Raw genomic sequence first — 14,686 nt, forward strand, 5'->3', positions numbered from 1 at the left:
TTAGTAAATTGAAAATGAGGACCCTTTCTTCTTTATGGAGAAAACAGTCACGGGTATTCTGGGTCTTGATGTGTTTCAAAACTCCTTAGTTCTACAGATCGATGAAGATGACCCATATGGGATGGTTTACTAACAGCAAGACGGTGCACCAACTCATTTCCTCACGGAAGTTCAAGGTTTCCTCGCTAATCGCTTCCCAGGTCGGTGGATCGGCCGTTAAGGTCCAATTGCTTGGCCACCTCACTCCCCAGACTAGACACCACTGGATTTCTTTATCTGAGGCTTCATGGAAGACTGTGTGTATGTTCCTCCCCTACCAAACAATTTAGCCGACCTGCAAAATCGAATCTACGCTATTGTTGTACAGGTTACCCGATTTGCTGCAACGAGTTTGGAAAGAAATTGACTAGTGGTGGAATGCTGGCCGCATCACAAATGGTAGTCACATGGAACCAAAATTACGCATGACAAATTAATGTGAAACTTGACGTTGTTTGCTAAAAATGACACATCTACCTATTCTGTAAGTTATCTCAGTAAATTTCTGTATCATTCCAAAGTTGTAAAGTCCTTTTTGACTCACCCTGTATGCACTGTTGAATATGAGACAGATCACAAAAGTTTGGTAGGTGATTTAAATTCCAATTTTCTTCTGTTGTATAACAACAGCCATGCTACAGATGTTGCTTGCTACAAGTAGGTACCACATTTGAAGATGACCTTCTCTCTAACGCGAATTCACGAAGCCGTGTTCCTTCCGTGTCAAAATTTATGTCATAGCAGCTAATCGCCGCGAGTCGCGCCTGCCCGTGAGTTGTCAGTACAATAAAACACCCTCCCCCCTCCCCTCTCCCATTCTCAAAACACCGCTGTGACCGCGCTTCTTACCCCTTTGTCCCTGCGGTAAGCGGCAACAGAACTCATGTCACGCCCGAATTCAGCAATGTCAGTTAAAATTAAACACGTCTTAAAACAGAACTGTCCCTAATATTATTGTTTGTTACTATACAGGAAAAATACACTCTTAAGAAGCTCTTAACGTTCGTTTAGGTTTTTGGACACTGCTGCTAGTTGCTAGATATATGTTACTGTATTATAAAGTATGGCTGAGAACCGCGGAAGCCACACGAATAATTGATACGTGTCGCATGCGTCCCGCGGGCAGCAGTTTCACGACCACGGCTCCAACAAGTCGCCTTTTGTGATGGTGCGAATCCTTTATTTTATCGTTACCTGTTTCAAGTCGCCGAGCGAATTATCACCAGACTGTATGCAGTTCACAGTATTTGTTTGTTGCATTGTGGGGATCGAAACGTGTCTGTGGCAAGACAGAAAAAAATCGAAACGTGTCTGTGGCAAGACAGAAAAAAATCGAAACGTGTCTGTGGCAAGACAGAAAAAAATCGAAACGTGTCTGTGGCAAGACAGAAAAAAATCGAAACAAGTAAGCACTAGCAACGGTAAATTTTCTAGAATTATTTACATCATAATGTCGACTTGATGATATAACTTACGGTTACTTGCATCCATGGGTTCAATCTAGGTGAACAAAACACTTTAGAAAAAATAGGTTATATTTTCCAGTAGAGCGGGGGGGGGGGGGGGCGGATAGTGTTGTCAGTGAGCAGCCACCCATGCCTAACAAGGCTCTGAATGTTCTTACACAACAGGCGACCCAGCCAGCATGTGGCGCTCGCACAAGAACTAGGATTGGCTGCCGTCTGGCTCCTACAACTCGATTCACTGAAATATCACTCGCCGAGTTTTATTGATCGAAGTAACATTGTCCTCCGATCCTTCCTGACAGGTAAAGATCTGAATCGTCGTCTGTAGACGCCATGGTCTTACAGTCTGAGCTACCAGAGTTCGACCCAGCTTAGATTCCAGTATTGTTCCGCCACACGGTCTCCACTCGTGAGGAAGATTCGTTATAGTGTGCTCAACAGGGAGCAAGTTTCATTGTCGATGGAGGCATAAACTACCGAGAGAGGGATAATTTTGTAAAATGTTTCCCCCGTTTGCTCATTCCACTCCTCGTCCAGCCGGAGAGTGCTTCAGCTTTTTCTCTTATTGGGTGCCACTGCATTTTAGGCTGCTTTATTGACAGTTCGGTTGCGTTAACTTTGCTGAGAAGTACTTTTTTAACAAAATAACTTTTTAACTGAATCATCCGTCGGCTCTTGGTAGAACAACATTGTAATAAACGAAAAGCTCTAGTTTGCTCTTGTTCTACAGTATTACTTTTATTGTGTTAAACGGTTTTCGGCTTACAAGGCCATCTTCAGATTTTTACTGAATATTGTCACCAAAGAAGTTACAATGTTTGTAAACAACATTGGAAGAGAAGTTACACATCTAGATTGAAGCAAAAACGTACAGTAAATAACTTCTTTGACAGTCTGGTGGTAATGCAATGTAAAAAATAAAAAGTTGAACAGTAAATAAATAAAACGGAGTAAACAGGAAAAAACTTTAGCGCAAAACAGGAACAGCATGCCTACATAACAGTTTATATTAATAAACAAAACCAATAAAATAAAATTATTACTTGACAAGGGTAGATAAGAAGGTATAAAACATGGAGAGTGAGACAAACCAATTAAAAGAAGAAAGAATTATCTTTCTGAAAGCGTACATTTCTATCTGAAGGGTCGAGTCGAGAAATACAGTCTGTTAAGTAAGATCGTGGCCAGCTTAAGCAGTAGAAAAGCGTACTTGACAACAAGCAAAAACGTGTACATACAATGAACATAAGAAAAATGCAATTACAGTTAATAATACGTCCAGTCACCCGCAGCGTTGATAATTGCTCGGCATTTCCGATGCGTGCTTGAAACAAAGTTTTCTGCTTATTCACGTGGAAGAGACCTCCAAATGCGTCAAATCTGCGTTGACAGCTGTTTCAAAGTGAATTTTGCTTGCGTCTGACTCACTGTTATCAACAGGTTTCCCGGAAAAATGTTACTAATCATTTTTTCCACTTTTGGAGTTACTTTACCGATTGAGCCACATTCTTCAAAGTCACCCACATTTTTTAAGCAATTTATAGCTTCTTACCCACTTTTGTACTATGATTTTGATTTCTCCACATATTTAGACGCCGCGGCATGACTCACTTTCAGATTTTTACGGTAGCTGCAGAGAAACACACCCTCAAAAAAAGCGACGCGTAAGCTGCACTCATGTCTCTTCTTGTGTCGAGAAAACTATTGCTTTATGGACACTGCATGAAGGACAGAAGTTCCCTCTATTGCGCTGTGAAACAAGCGAGGTGATATCTTTTACCATCTGTGTTTAATGCCGACCGCACTCTTACTTAACATACTGTAGTTAGCTACACAGGAAAATAGAGTGAAGCGAGGAGTAATAAAGACAATGGCACAGCATTCAGGAGGAACGGGGTTTATGTCTCCTTCCAGCCATTGGGTAATAAGAGCCTTGAGGCAAACGCCGCGATGGTACGTTGCCCGAGGTCGGCACGGACACGTTCTTCCTCTCACTTCGTCTTACTGGACTAGTGCCACGTTCGTAAAGACCTCGAAAGAAGACAGAATGTCAGAGTTTAACGTCCCGTGGCGGAAGGATCGAGCAAACAGCTCAGTTTCCGAGTGCAGCGATTCAAGATAACCTTGCGAATCCAAATGTGGATAATCGGAGAGGGATTCGAGCCCTTCTCCTTTCGAATGAGACCCCAGTGTATTAACCTCTAGAACACATCGCTCAGTCTAGTGGCCTCATTGTTACTCTCCAACTTCATTTTCCTTAGAAAGACACAACTTTACGTGTTAAAATCTGGTAGTCACTCTGACGGGAACCTGTTAGCGAAATTATATTGGTAAAAACTTACCACCTAAACTTTACTGTACCTTACCCTCGTCTTTACTGATCAGCAACAGGAAAATGTGTTCTAATAGTCCCCAGCATGTTCTGTAGAATGGGAAACTACTTCACTGCAGCGGTGTCTCTACCGCTTCTGTGTAAACTTGATTCTTTTTCGTAATTACAATTTTTTTTTAAAAGGAATGTACCATGTTTAGCGCAATCACATAAACAATTGTGAGACTTTATATCATTTGACCATTCAGACCCCGAAAACCTGAGAACAGTGATGGTAAAATGGATAGTGAAGTCAACAACATGTGTCACAGCGGAAAAAAATTACATAAAATGTCGTTATTTATGTCCGAAATTTTCATTTTCAACGAGGTGTGCACCTTTAATACAGTGAATGAACTAGTAGACAGAACAGTAGCAGAATGCTGGCAGCCCTCTCTCGCAGGCAGGTTAACAGGGGGTCGCAGACAGCACACATGTCTGCTCTGGAACGGAGCCAGCTGACGTACGACTGTCAACAGACGCTACTGAACTTCGCTACATCTGATAAAATGGCCCAGGCCTCGGCTGTAATGACGTACGCGTGCGGTAAACACATTTCTGGACAGAAACTTCTGGTCTAATTTTCGGGTTCGGCAACGCGTGATCCAGTTACCACCCTGCTACATGAAACTTAAACTTCAGTGTTTACATCATTATTTCATCAGCTCTGTAACTTATATGGTATATTGAACAGCTGATAAATTCACAACGCCCTATGCAGCTGCTATTACACATAATGGCACAGCATTACATTACTGAGTGGGTTACAATATCCCACAATGCTTGAAAATGGCAACATATCGAAATTGCAATCGCAGCCGGCCGAGGTGGACGAGCGGTTGTAGGCGCTACAGTCTGGAACCGCGCGACCGCTACGGTCGCAGGTTCGAATCCTACCTCGGGCATGGATGTGTGTGATGTCTTTAGGTTAGTTAGATTTAACTAGTTCTAAGTTCTAGGGGACTGATGACCTCGGAAGTTAAGTCCCATTGTGCTCAAAGCCATTTGAACCTTTTTTTTTTTCTTCAGTAAACAATGTTGTAACAGCCAAATGCGGATTTATTTCATTTAAAAGTACCAATAACGCTCCACATTTCTTTACAGTTGGTACGAGACTTATTCCGAAACTAATGCCCGATCGGTCGCGAAATGGAAACAACAGTGAAAATTAGAAGTGTTTTTTTGCAGTAGTTAGCCACATCTTCCAACAACGCCTCTACATAGTCTCCGCTCCGTCTGAGACATTTGTAGTAGCGTTGTACCAACTTTTCAATACCTCGCAGTAGAAGGCAGCCGCATACACCTCTCGCAGATTCTCTACGTCCATCTGCAGTTCGTTGTCTGCGCCAAAACGTTGACTTCATAGCCAGCGGTTCATGTCAGTAGGGATGAAAATCAGAGGGAGCAAACGAAGTCCGCGCTGTATGGTGCACGATGAAACACTTCCCATCGAAAAAGCTTCAGGGGCGTCCTCATTGCCCGTGCAGAGTGCGTCCGAAAACTGTCATGAAGTTGGAAATGCATAACAGGTATGTTGTGTGGGTTGCATCAAATCAGACGAAATCTCTCACGGACACTCACACCTGATGGGAGACACTGTTATGTAGACATCTTGACGTGGATAAAACTTGTTGCTTAAAAACAAAGATTCTCTTTGCGATATCTATCGTTTCATTAAATGAATTTGACCGAGAATTGAATGGAGACTGAAACGCCTGACAGTTACGTCGTGTGGGCTGCATGAAATCAGGCGAAACCCCTCCCTTCACACCAGGTGGGAGACACTGTTAGCAGCCATCGTTCTGTACTCATTGTGCGCTCAGAACTAAAAGTGCAACGTGACATTATAGACGTGCATATGCTAGAGACACTGCGAAACATATCTGTGCAGAGCTTCGCCAGACTTCCACTCTTGTTTTAATTTCGTAGAGAGATCGGAATTTGAAAAAAAAAAAACCCTTTTACTGCTCAGAGCGAAATTGTAAACTGACTGTGTTTTTGTGATTGAACAGTGTCCCATTTTAATGGCATTCGAGAGCAATCAACAAGTTGTATGCTTCAGTAGTTTGACCTGGATCCATGTTCATTAGGACATCACAAAAAATGGCTCTGAGCACTATGGGACTTAACATCTGAGGTCATTAGTCCCCTAGAACTTACAACTAGTTAAACCTAACTAATCTAAGGACATCACACACATCCATGCCCCCGGCAGGACATCACAGCCCATCTCCGTGCAGCCGTCTATATTTATACTTTCCGTGGTTTTCCAGAAATCTCTTGTTAGAAATTTTGGGCTTGTTCCTCTACCAAAGCCACAGCCTATTTTTTAAATCAATAATGTACAGGTGATTGAAAACTTCCTGGCAGATTAAAACTGTGTGCCCGACCGAGACTCGAAATCGGGACCATTGCCTTTCGCGGGCAAGTGCTCTATCATCTGAGCTACCGAAGCACGACTCACGCCCAGTCCTCACAGCTTTACTTCTGCCAGTATCTCGTCTCCTACCTTCCAGTCTTTATAGAAGCTCTCCTGCGAACCTTGCAGAACTAGCACTCCTGAAAGAAAGGATATTGCGAAGACATGGCTTAGCCACAGCCTGGGGGATGTTTCCAGAATGAGATTTTCACTCTGCAGCGGAGTGTGCGCTGATATGAAACTTACTGGCAGATTAAAACTGTAACTGTGTGCTTTACTGTGAGGACCGGGCGTGAGTCGTGCTTGGGTAGCTCAGATGGTAGAGCACTTGCCCGCGAAAGGCAATGGTCCCGAGTTCGAGTCTCGGTCGGGCACACAGTTTTAATCTGCCAGGAAGTTTCATATCAGCGCACACTCCGCTGCAGAGTGAAAATCTCATTCAGGTGATTTAAAGTTCGTCTCTGACAACGTCGATTTCGATAGGGAGCTTTATTCATGTGTGTATTTGTTATCATTATTATTATGAATTAGAGCCGTCGAAAAGTGACGACTCTTGGATTGTACTGGAACATTTTGTATACAAAAGAAAAGTAAATTTGGTGTAATTTGTGCTGCGATGATTTGGAACTAGTACGCCTACTGAAAGTGAGTGAGCCTTGTGCGTCTAGCCTGCATGGTTTTAAGTGCTGCGGAGAATCAGTGCACTGTGCTTATGTCGTTGCTCGGCTGTGATAAGGCGCTGTTCAAACCGAGAGCAGCTAACAGCATCCTGAAGCGAGCCGTGCTCTTATCTAATCTATAACACGCTTTCGTGCTTCATTGAGTCCATGTGACCCAAATTTCCTAAAGGTCAGTCGAGACATCAGATTCGCTCAAACCTTTCCTTTCTCTAATTTTTCTCGTTTTTCATTGGTGGCAATTCCAACTTTTGGAGTAACAGTACAGTGTTATTTGAAAATCTTATTTTAGTTCCTTTGTGAGTGCAATTATTACGAAAGAGACATATTCATACAAAAATTCTGCGTGTTTGAGTTTATGGTGAGAAAGACCATGTCCATCTATTGTGTGAATCAAATTATCTCTGAAAGCTCATTCAGTATAGTACGTTTTATGTCAGATTTTACTGTTCGTTGATGCTAGCCCAACATGAAGACGGACTACAGCGTATACAAATCGTTCGGACTTAATTTTCCCGTAAAACGTCCTCAGCAGAAAGAGTTTCGTGTGTGTGTGTGTGTGTGTGTGTGTGTGTGTGTGTGTGTGTGTGGGCGTGCGAGCGCGCGTGTTCGTTCGTTCCTGAATTAGGGTGTCCTTTTCACTGTCTGAAGGAACAGGGCGCAGTTAGCGACAAATTGAAGATGAAATCGAGTACTGATGGAAGAGCAGTGTCTGGATTGTAATCTAGGTTCGATATACTAAACAACTCGCTACAGAAAGTCGGCGCAGCGTGTAATAGACCAAAGGTAAAAGGTTTCGTCTCGTACTACCTCGGTGTGTTTTTGTTACATTTTCGGAAGTTAGCTGTCTTTTGATTTTGTGAAAACTGTTCTCTGCTTTGCGGAGGTGTTAAAGGAACATTTACATTACTGCTAACTAACAAAAGTGGGAAGAAATGTAGGGGATTTTAGGACTCCCATCGTAAAGGAAATATATATTATTTCTGAATTAGCCAAGTGGCTAATTGTACCAGCTTTCTTCAAGGTTAACCGTAGCATGTTCGGTATGAAGAGAAAGTACGCATAGTGGTGCAGAGGAGTCAACTACCATAAATGATCTCTACACTGAGGCGACAAATGTAATGGGATGGCGTTCTGCACGTATACAGGTGCCGGTAGTATCGCATACACGAGGTATAAAAGGGCACTGCATTGACGGAACTGTCCCGCCCCCTGCCACGTCTTCACCGTTGTGTCCCCCCTACCCTCCATCTCTACACCCTACATCTCCTTTCCCAAGGTGGCTTCCATCAACTCCCCCTCCCGGATGATGCCCTCTCTCCCTCCATTTATCCCTCATATCAACTCTGATCCTCACTCCCCTCCTTTCCTCTGTCCTTTTCCCGGGCTCCCTCTCCCCCCCTTCCATCCTCTTTCTTCCACACCTCCCCTCTCTTTGCCCCCTTCTCTCCCCCGAGTCCTTTTACATTTCCCTCCTCTGCCTCCTCTCATTCCATCTCGCGTCTGCGCTTCTCCCCCTTTATTAGTCCTCTCCCTCCTTGGTTCCCGCCCCTTTTCGTTTTTTCCTCTCCTCCCTCCTTGTTTTTCCCCCTACTCCAGGTCCCCCCCCCCCCATCTGCCTTGGATCGGGAGTGCCATCTTTGTGCCGCCTTTTTCGTGCAGTGTTTTACAGTGTGTTTTTCCAGTGCGTGCTCCGTATTGTGTCTTTTGGGAAGTGTAGCGAACAGCCATCATACTGTCGCTGGGTGTGCTTTTTATCACTTGCGAATAGAAACCAGACTGTCGCCATGTTTTTTAATTGTGTGTCTACTATGTTACTGGTCTGATTCCTGTGTCTTTTATCGACATTGCCGTCCCCTTTTGCTTTCTGTTTTAATTTTCCTCATTTTTACGCCATTTTTCACTTTAAATCACCATTTCATCGCCTGTTTTTTCTTGTTTCTTTCTTCTTCCTTTTTTTAAAAAAACGTCTGTAGGCTGTAGAGCAGCGTAGTAAGCTGCTGCCAGCCCGCCCCCTTCGGGGGGAATTGACATCAATAAAGAAAGGAAAAAAAAACGGAACTGTCATTCGTACTCAGGTGATTTACATGAAGGTCTCCGACGTGATTATGGCAGCACAACGGAAATTAAGAGTCTTTGAACGAGGAATGGTAGTTGGAACTAGATGCACGGGACATTCCATTTCGGAATTCGTTAGGGAACTCAATATTTCGAGATCCACAGTGTAGACAGTGTCCTGGGAATACTAAACTTCAGGCATTACGTCTCACTAAGGAAACGCTGTGGCCGACGGTCTTCGCTTAACTGTCGAGAGTAGCGGTGTTTGCATAGGGTTGTCAGTGCTAACAGACAAGCAACACAGCGTGAAGTAACCACAGGAATCGATGTGGGGAGTACGACGAGCGTATCCGTTAGGACAGTGCGACGAAACGTGGCGTTAATGGGCTGTGGCAGCAGACGTCCGACGCGAGTGCCTTTGCTAACAGCACGACACCGCCTGCTCCGCCTCTCCTGGGCTCCTGAGGATATCGGTTGGACCCTACACAACCGGAATGCCGTGGCCTGGTCAGATGGGTCCTGATTTCAGTTGGTAAGAGCTGGTGGTAGAGTCCGCGTGTGGCGCACACCCCACGAAACCATGGATCCAAGTTGTCAACAAGGCACTGTCCGAACTGATCGTGTGTCCATAATGGTGCCGGCTGTGTTTACGTGGAATGGGCTGGGTCCTCTGGTCCAAGTGAACCGATCATTGACTGCAAATGCTTATGTTCGGCTACTTGGAGACCATTTGCAGCCATTCATGGACTTCATGTTCCCAAACAACGATGGAATTTTTATGGCTGGTAGTGCACCGTGTCACCGGGCCACAGTTTTTATTTATTCATTTATTTATTTAACCTGATCAGATTAGAGCCATCAGGCCCTCTCTTACGCCGGCCGCGGTGGTCTAGCGGTTCTAGGCGCTCAGTCCGGAGCCGCGCGACTGCTACGGTCGCAGGCTCGGATCCTGCCTCGGGCATGGATGTGTGTGATGTCCTTAGGTTAGTTAGGTTTACATAGTTCTAAGTTCTAGAGGACTAATGACCTCAGAAGTTAAGTCCCATAGTGCTCAGAACCATTTGAACCCTCTCTTACATCGGACCAGTATTCCACACATGCAGTACTTCACACATCAGAGTTACCTCATGACAATAGTTTAAATGAGAAAATTAGATTACTCTAGTGACAATATGAATAAAGAGTAGTGACTAAGACCTAATAAAGTAAATGCGGCAGTATTTTTACAACAGGTGCTATACATACAGATTATGATAAAAGCAATATTAATAACAGTAAAAAAAAGTCAAACAATAATGATAAACATGACTAAGACCTAATAAAGTAAATGCTGGCAGTATTTTACAACAGGTGCTATACATACAGATTATGATAAAAGCAATAATAATAACAGTAAAAAATCAAATAATAATGATAAACATTCGCTATTGGTTTGAAGAAAATTCTGGACGCTCAGATCTCTCGACATGATTTCCATCGAACGTTTGTGGGACAAAATCGACAGATCAATTCGTGTACAAAATCCTGCACCGGCAGTAATTTTGCAGCTACGGACGGCTATAGAGGCAGCATTGCTCAATATTTATGCAGGCGACTTCCAACATCTTGCTGAGTCCATGCCACGTCGTGTTTCAACACTGTGCCACGCAAAACGACGAGGTATCCTACGGCTTTTGTCACCTCAGTGTAAGTTTGCTTGCTTCGCTCTACCCTTCTTTGTCTTGAGAAATTTGAGTGATGTACTATGTAATGGCTAATTAAGAATATTGAAACTGAGGCACTGTCTTCTTGATCAGTAGTTAAAGGTTACAATAAAAAGAAAAGAGCAGAAAATAAAAGACGAAGTTGTGTGTATGTATTGCCCACTATGTAAACTAGGGAGGTAAGGAACAAAAAGAGCTGATAGAAGCGATTACGTAGATTTGTTAAATCCTTTTGCTATATCATTTCAAAGAAATATAATTTTTATGCCAAATATCCCTCGAATTTCTTTGTGATCTATCGCTGGAAAACCCTGTTAAAGACATATTAGAGTACCTTTCTGAGCAGAAAATGTCTCCTGTGGCCTTCGCAAATCTGCTGAGGAATTAATACATCGTAGAGACAAGTAGGCTGGAATGTCGGTTTATTACACAGCAATATTCCAACGCGCATTCTAAAGAAGTACGAGAGTATTACGAAATATGTCGTGATAGTTCTCAGTGACAAGGAGGCAATTGTGCCAAGACACTTGGAATTAACGTTCCCTTCCATGTTAAAGCATTATATCCTCGCCATCTGCAATACAAATGGCATCTCCGTGCGTAATACTTAAGAAATGTTCGACTAAAGCGCCACGGGGAACGTGTAATTTTTCCTGCGCTGTCAGTTTTGCCGATATGATCTGAAACGTGACTGTGTGCCATTTGTTTCCACATCTCGAGTCTCTGAAGGTGGACTCGCTCGCTCTCCGTGCTTTAATGCCTAAAGCAACAGACAGCAGAAGCGCCCTGCGGAACGCATCGCGTTTTTCCTGCGCTGTCAGTTTTGCCGATACCATCTGCAGCGCGACTCAGCTTGGCATTTGTTCCCATATCTTGTGTCCCCCTGAAGAAGAATTTCTCTTTCTCATCTCGTCTCCGTTGTCTGCATTGTGCAAGGGCGGTGGCACAGCATTCTCTGAAAGCGAGTGCAGAGGAGTGGAGCACAAAGGGGCAATTAATCGTTTACGGAATATAGTTGCCGGCGAGAACTGATTAATTCGAATCGATTTTCTTTCTCTTCTTTTCCGACCGCACCTAACGGTCGATTGCTGCAACGCAGCTCGGCCAGGTGTTCAAACGGAAAGTAATCAAACTGCAGCCTGCTAACGCAATAGGCCTACGAAACGAGCAGGAGAAGGTGCAGTGTTCTGCTACGGCTAAACGTTGCAGTGCGATAGTTTCATTGGAGAAACGATACACACATAGAGTGACAATTATAGAACTATTTGAAATAAAATCGTCGCAACCTCTGAACGGGTTGCGTTAGGACTTCAAAAAACACAAAAATGGTTCAAATGGCTCTGAGCACTATGGGACTTAACTACTGAGGTGATCAGTCCCCTAGAACTTAGAACTAGTTAAACCTAACTAACGTAAGGACATCACACACATCCATGCCTGAGGCAGGATTCGAACCTGCGACCGTAGCGGCCGCGCGGTTCCACACTGTAGCGCCTAGAACCGCTCGGCTACTCCGACCGGCTAGGACTTTCAAACTGCACGGTTGGCCGCAGGGCATTATGGGAATTAGTATGCGCATGCCCGCGCGCCTTGTTGTTGTCGGCCGTTTGCACGTGAAAATGTCACGGTGCAGCGTGCCTGAGCATATAGCGCTTGTGAAGGCGTACTTTTATCAGTCGTCTGACTAGTTTGATGCGGCCCGCCACGAATTCCTCTCCTGTGCTAACCTCTTCATCTCTGTAGCACTTGCAACCCACGTCGTCAATTATTTACTGGATGTCTTCCTCTACAGTTTTTGGCCTCTACAGCTTCCTCTAGTAACATAGAAGTCATTCCCTGATGTAACAGATGACCTACCATCCTGTCGCTTCTCCTTGTCAGTGTTTTCAACGTATTCCTTTCTGCGTATAACCGCCTCATTCCTTATCTTATCAGTCCACCTAATTTTCAGCATTCGCTTGTAGCGCCAAATCTTAAGTCCTATGACACTCTCAGACAGAAATGCCCTTTTTGCCAGTGCTAGTCTGCTTTTGATGTCATCGTTCCTCCGTCCGTTACTGGTTCTTTTGCCGGCTAGGTAGTAGAACTTCATCTACTTCGTGACCGTCACTCCTGATGTTACGTTTCCTGCTGTTCTCATTTCTGCTATTTCTCATTTCTTTCTTATGCCGTTTTTGCATACATATTGCAAATTTCACCTTCAGGTATTTGTCTTTTTTGCGGAAGAACACTTATACGAAAAATATGCTAGTCCTCATGGAACATTCGCAATGTACGAGGGTAATCCCAAAAGTAAGGTCTCCTATTTTTCTATAGGTACATCTATAATGGTTTACATCAGTTTTCAGCTTGAACATTTAGCTATTTTTCGGCATAATCACCATTTCTGTCGAATCATTTTTGTAGATGCTGTGGCAGTTTTTGTATGCCATTGTCATACCAGCTCGCCGCCATGCTGTTCACCATGATAGTCACTGGGCGCCAAGTCAGGACTATAGGGTGGGTGGGTGATTATGTGCCACTGAAACTGTAGCAGGAGAGCAACGGTGTGCCGAGCCATGTGTGGGCGACCGTTGTCATGGAGAATGTGTACGCCCTTGCTCAACATTCCTCTTCTCCGGTTCTGAATTGCCCGTTTGAGTACAGTACCTGTCAGCGTTAATTGTGGTCCCAGCGATTCAGCTCCGACGACGAGGTTCATAACTTTCTGAACAGCATGGCGGCGACCTGGTATGACATGGGCACACAAAAATGCATTGACAGAAATGGTGATTATGTCGAAAAATAGCTAAATGTTCAAGATGTAAACCATTGTAGAAATAAACAGATCTATGTAGTTATAAAAAAGTAGGAGACCTTACTTTTGGGATTACCCTCGTATCAAGAAATCGAAGCAACTAATAAAATAATGATTACAAGAGACATAAAAGCACAAACATCATTACTATAACATCACTGAATGCGGCGAGGATACGTTAACTTTCAGTGTTAGCAGACGACGCCCATCTCCGTCCAGTCAATGCCGACGCCGAAACTTTCTTCTCGAGAGACGATGACGATCCGTTGACGGCCTGTGTGAATGCTGCCATTGGAAATGTATTGTAGACTGTGTTGACGTTCCGATCCGTGACGTCCAGTTTGAACCGACTTTTACGTGTCTTGCCTCACGCCGACCAGCTCTCGAGCCAACACGAGGTGTGTGACTGGAGTCCGCTGACGCTGTTGCAGGCACGTCGACGGACCTGGTGCCGACGCTGCTGGGGATGTACGACTCCCTGATCGGGCGGGCGGCGCCCACGCCCTCCGCCCCCGCAGAGCCGCCGCCCGCAGCGCCGCCCCCGCCGGCTGCCGCCACCGCCACCGCCCCCACCGCCCCCACCACCACCCACGCACCCACCACCCCCTCCGCCAAGAGGCTGTCCACGTGCCTCGACGTGACGCGGCCGCTTTCCGTCAGCTCCATCGCCTCCTCCAGCTCGTCGTCCTCGTCGTCAGGTGAGTCTCGTTTATTTACTGCACTTACTTGCCACATATTTGAATAATTTCAATAGCTGTCACCGTGTTCCTTACGAATAATTATGGAAAACTATATTGCACCACTATCAGCTGCTACGAAAAACCCGCCAGGTTAGCTGAAAGCGCTAATGCGCTGCTTCCTGGACTCAGGTAGGAGCGCCGGCCCCGGAACGAATCCACCCGGAGAATTAACGACAAGGGCCACTCTGCCAGCCAGCCTGGATAAGGTTTTTAGGCGGTTTTCCACGTCCCACTAAGTGAATACTGGGCTGGTCCCCACGTCCCACCGTCTCAGTTACACGACTCGCCGACATTTGAAAAACGTTCGCACTATTTCATGGCATACACTAGACGCAAACAGTTGAAACAGTTGGGGTACACTAATTCCGTCCTTGGCGGGGGGGGGGGGGGGGGCGAGGGGTACAGGGTGGCGACAG

At 44.9% G+C, this 14,686-nt stretch overlaps 1 protein-coding gene across 1 annotated transcript in view; it reads left to right on the plus strand.

Moving 5' to 3' along the window:
* Positions 1-4,256: 4,256 nt before the first annotated feature.
* LOC126235032 (uncharacterized) overlaps positions 4,257-14,686 on the plus strand; it is a 188,713-nt gene continuing 178,283 nt past the window's right edge. Inside the window, exons 1-3 of the mRNA XM_049943767.1 lie at positions 4,257-4,422; positions 13,962-14,044; positions 14,126-14,228. Of these exons, the coding sequence (XP_049799724.1) occupies positions 4,257-4,422; positions 13,962-14,044; positions 14,126-14,228 (352 nt within the window). The remainder of the gene's footprint in view (positions 4,423-13,961; positions 14,045-14,125; positions 14,229-14,686) is intronic.

Source organism: Schistocerca nitens, chromosome 2 (genome assembly GCF_023898315.1).
Source record: "Schistocerca nitens isolate TAMUIC-IGC-003100 chromosome 2, iqSchNite1.1, whole genome shotgun sequence".
NCBI classification, from domain to species: Eukaryota; Metazoa; Arthropoda; class Insecta; order Orthoptera; family Acrididae; genus Schistocerca; species Schistocerca nitens.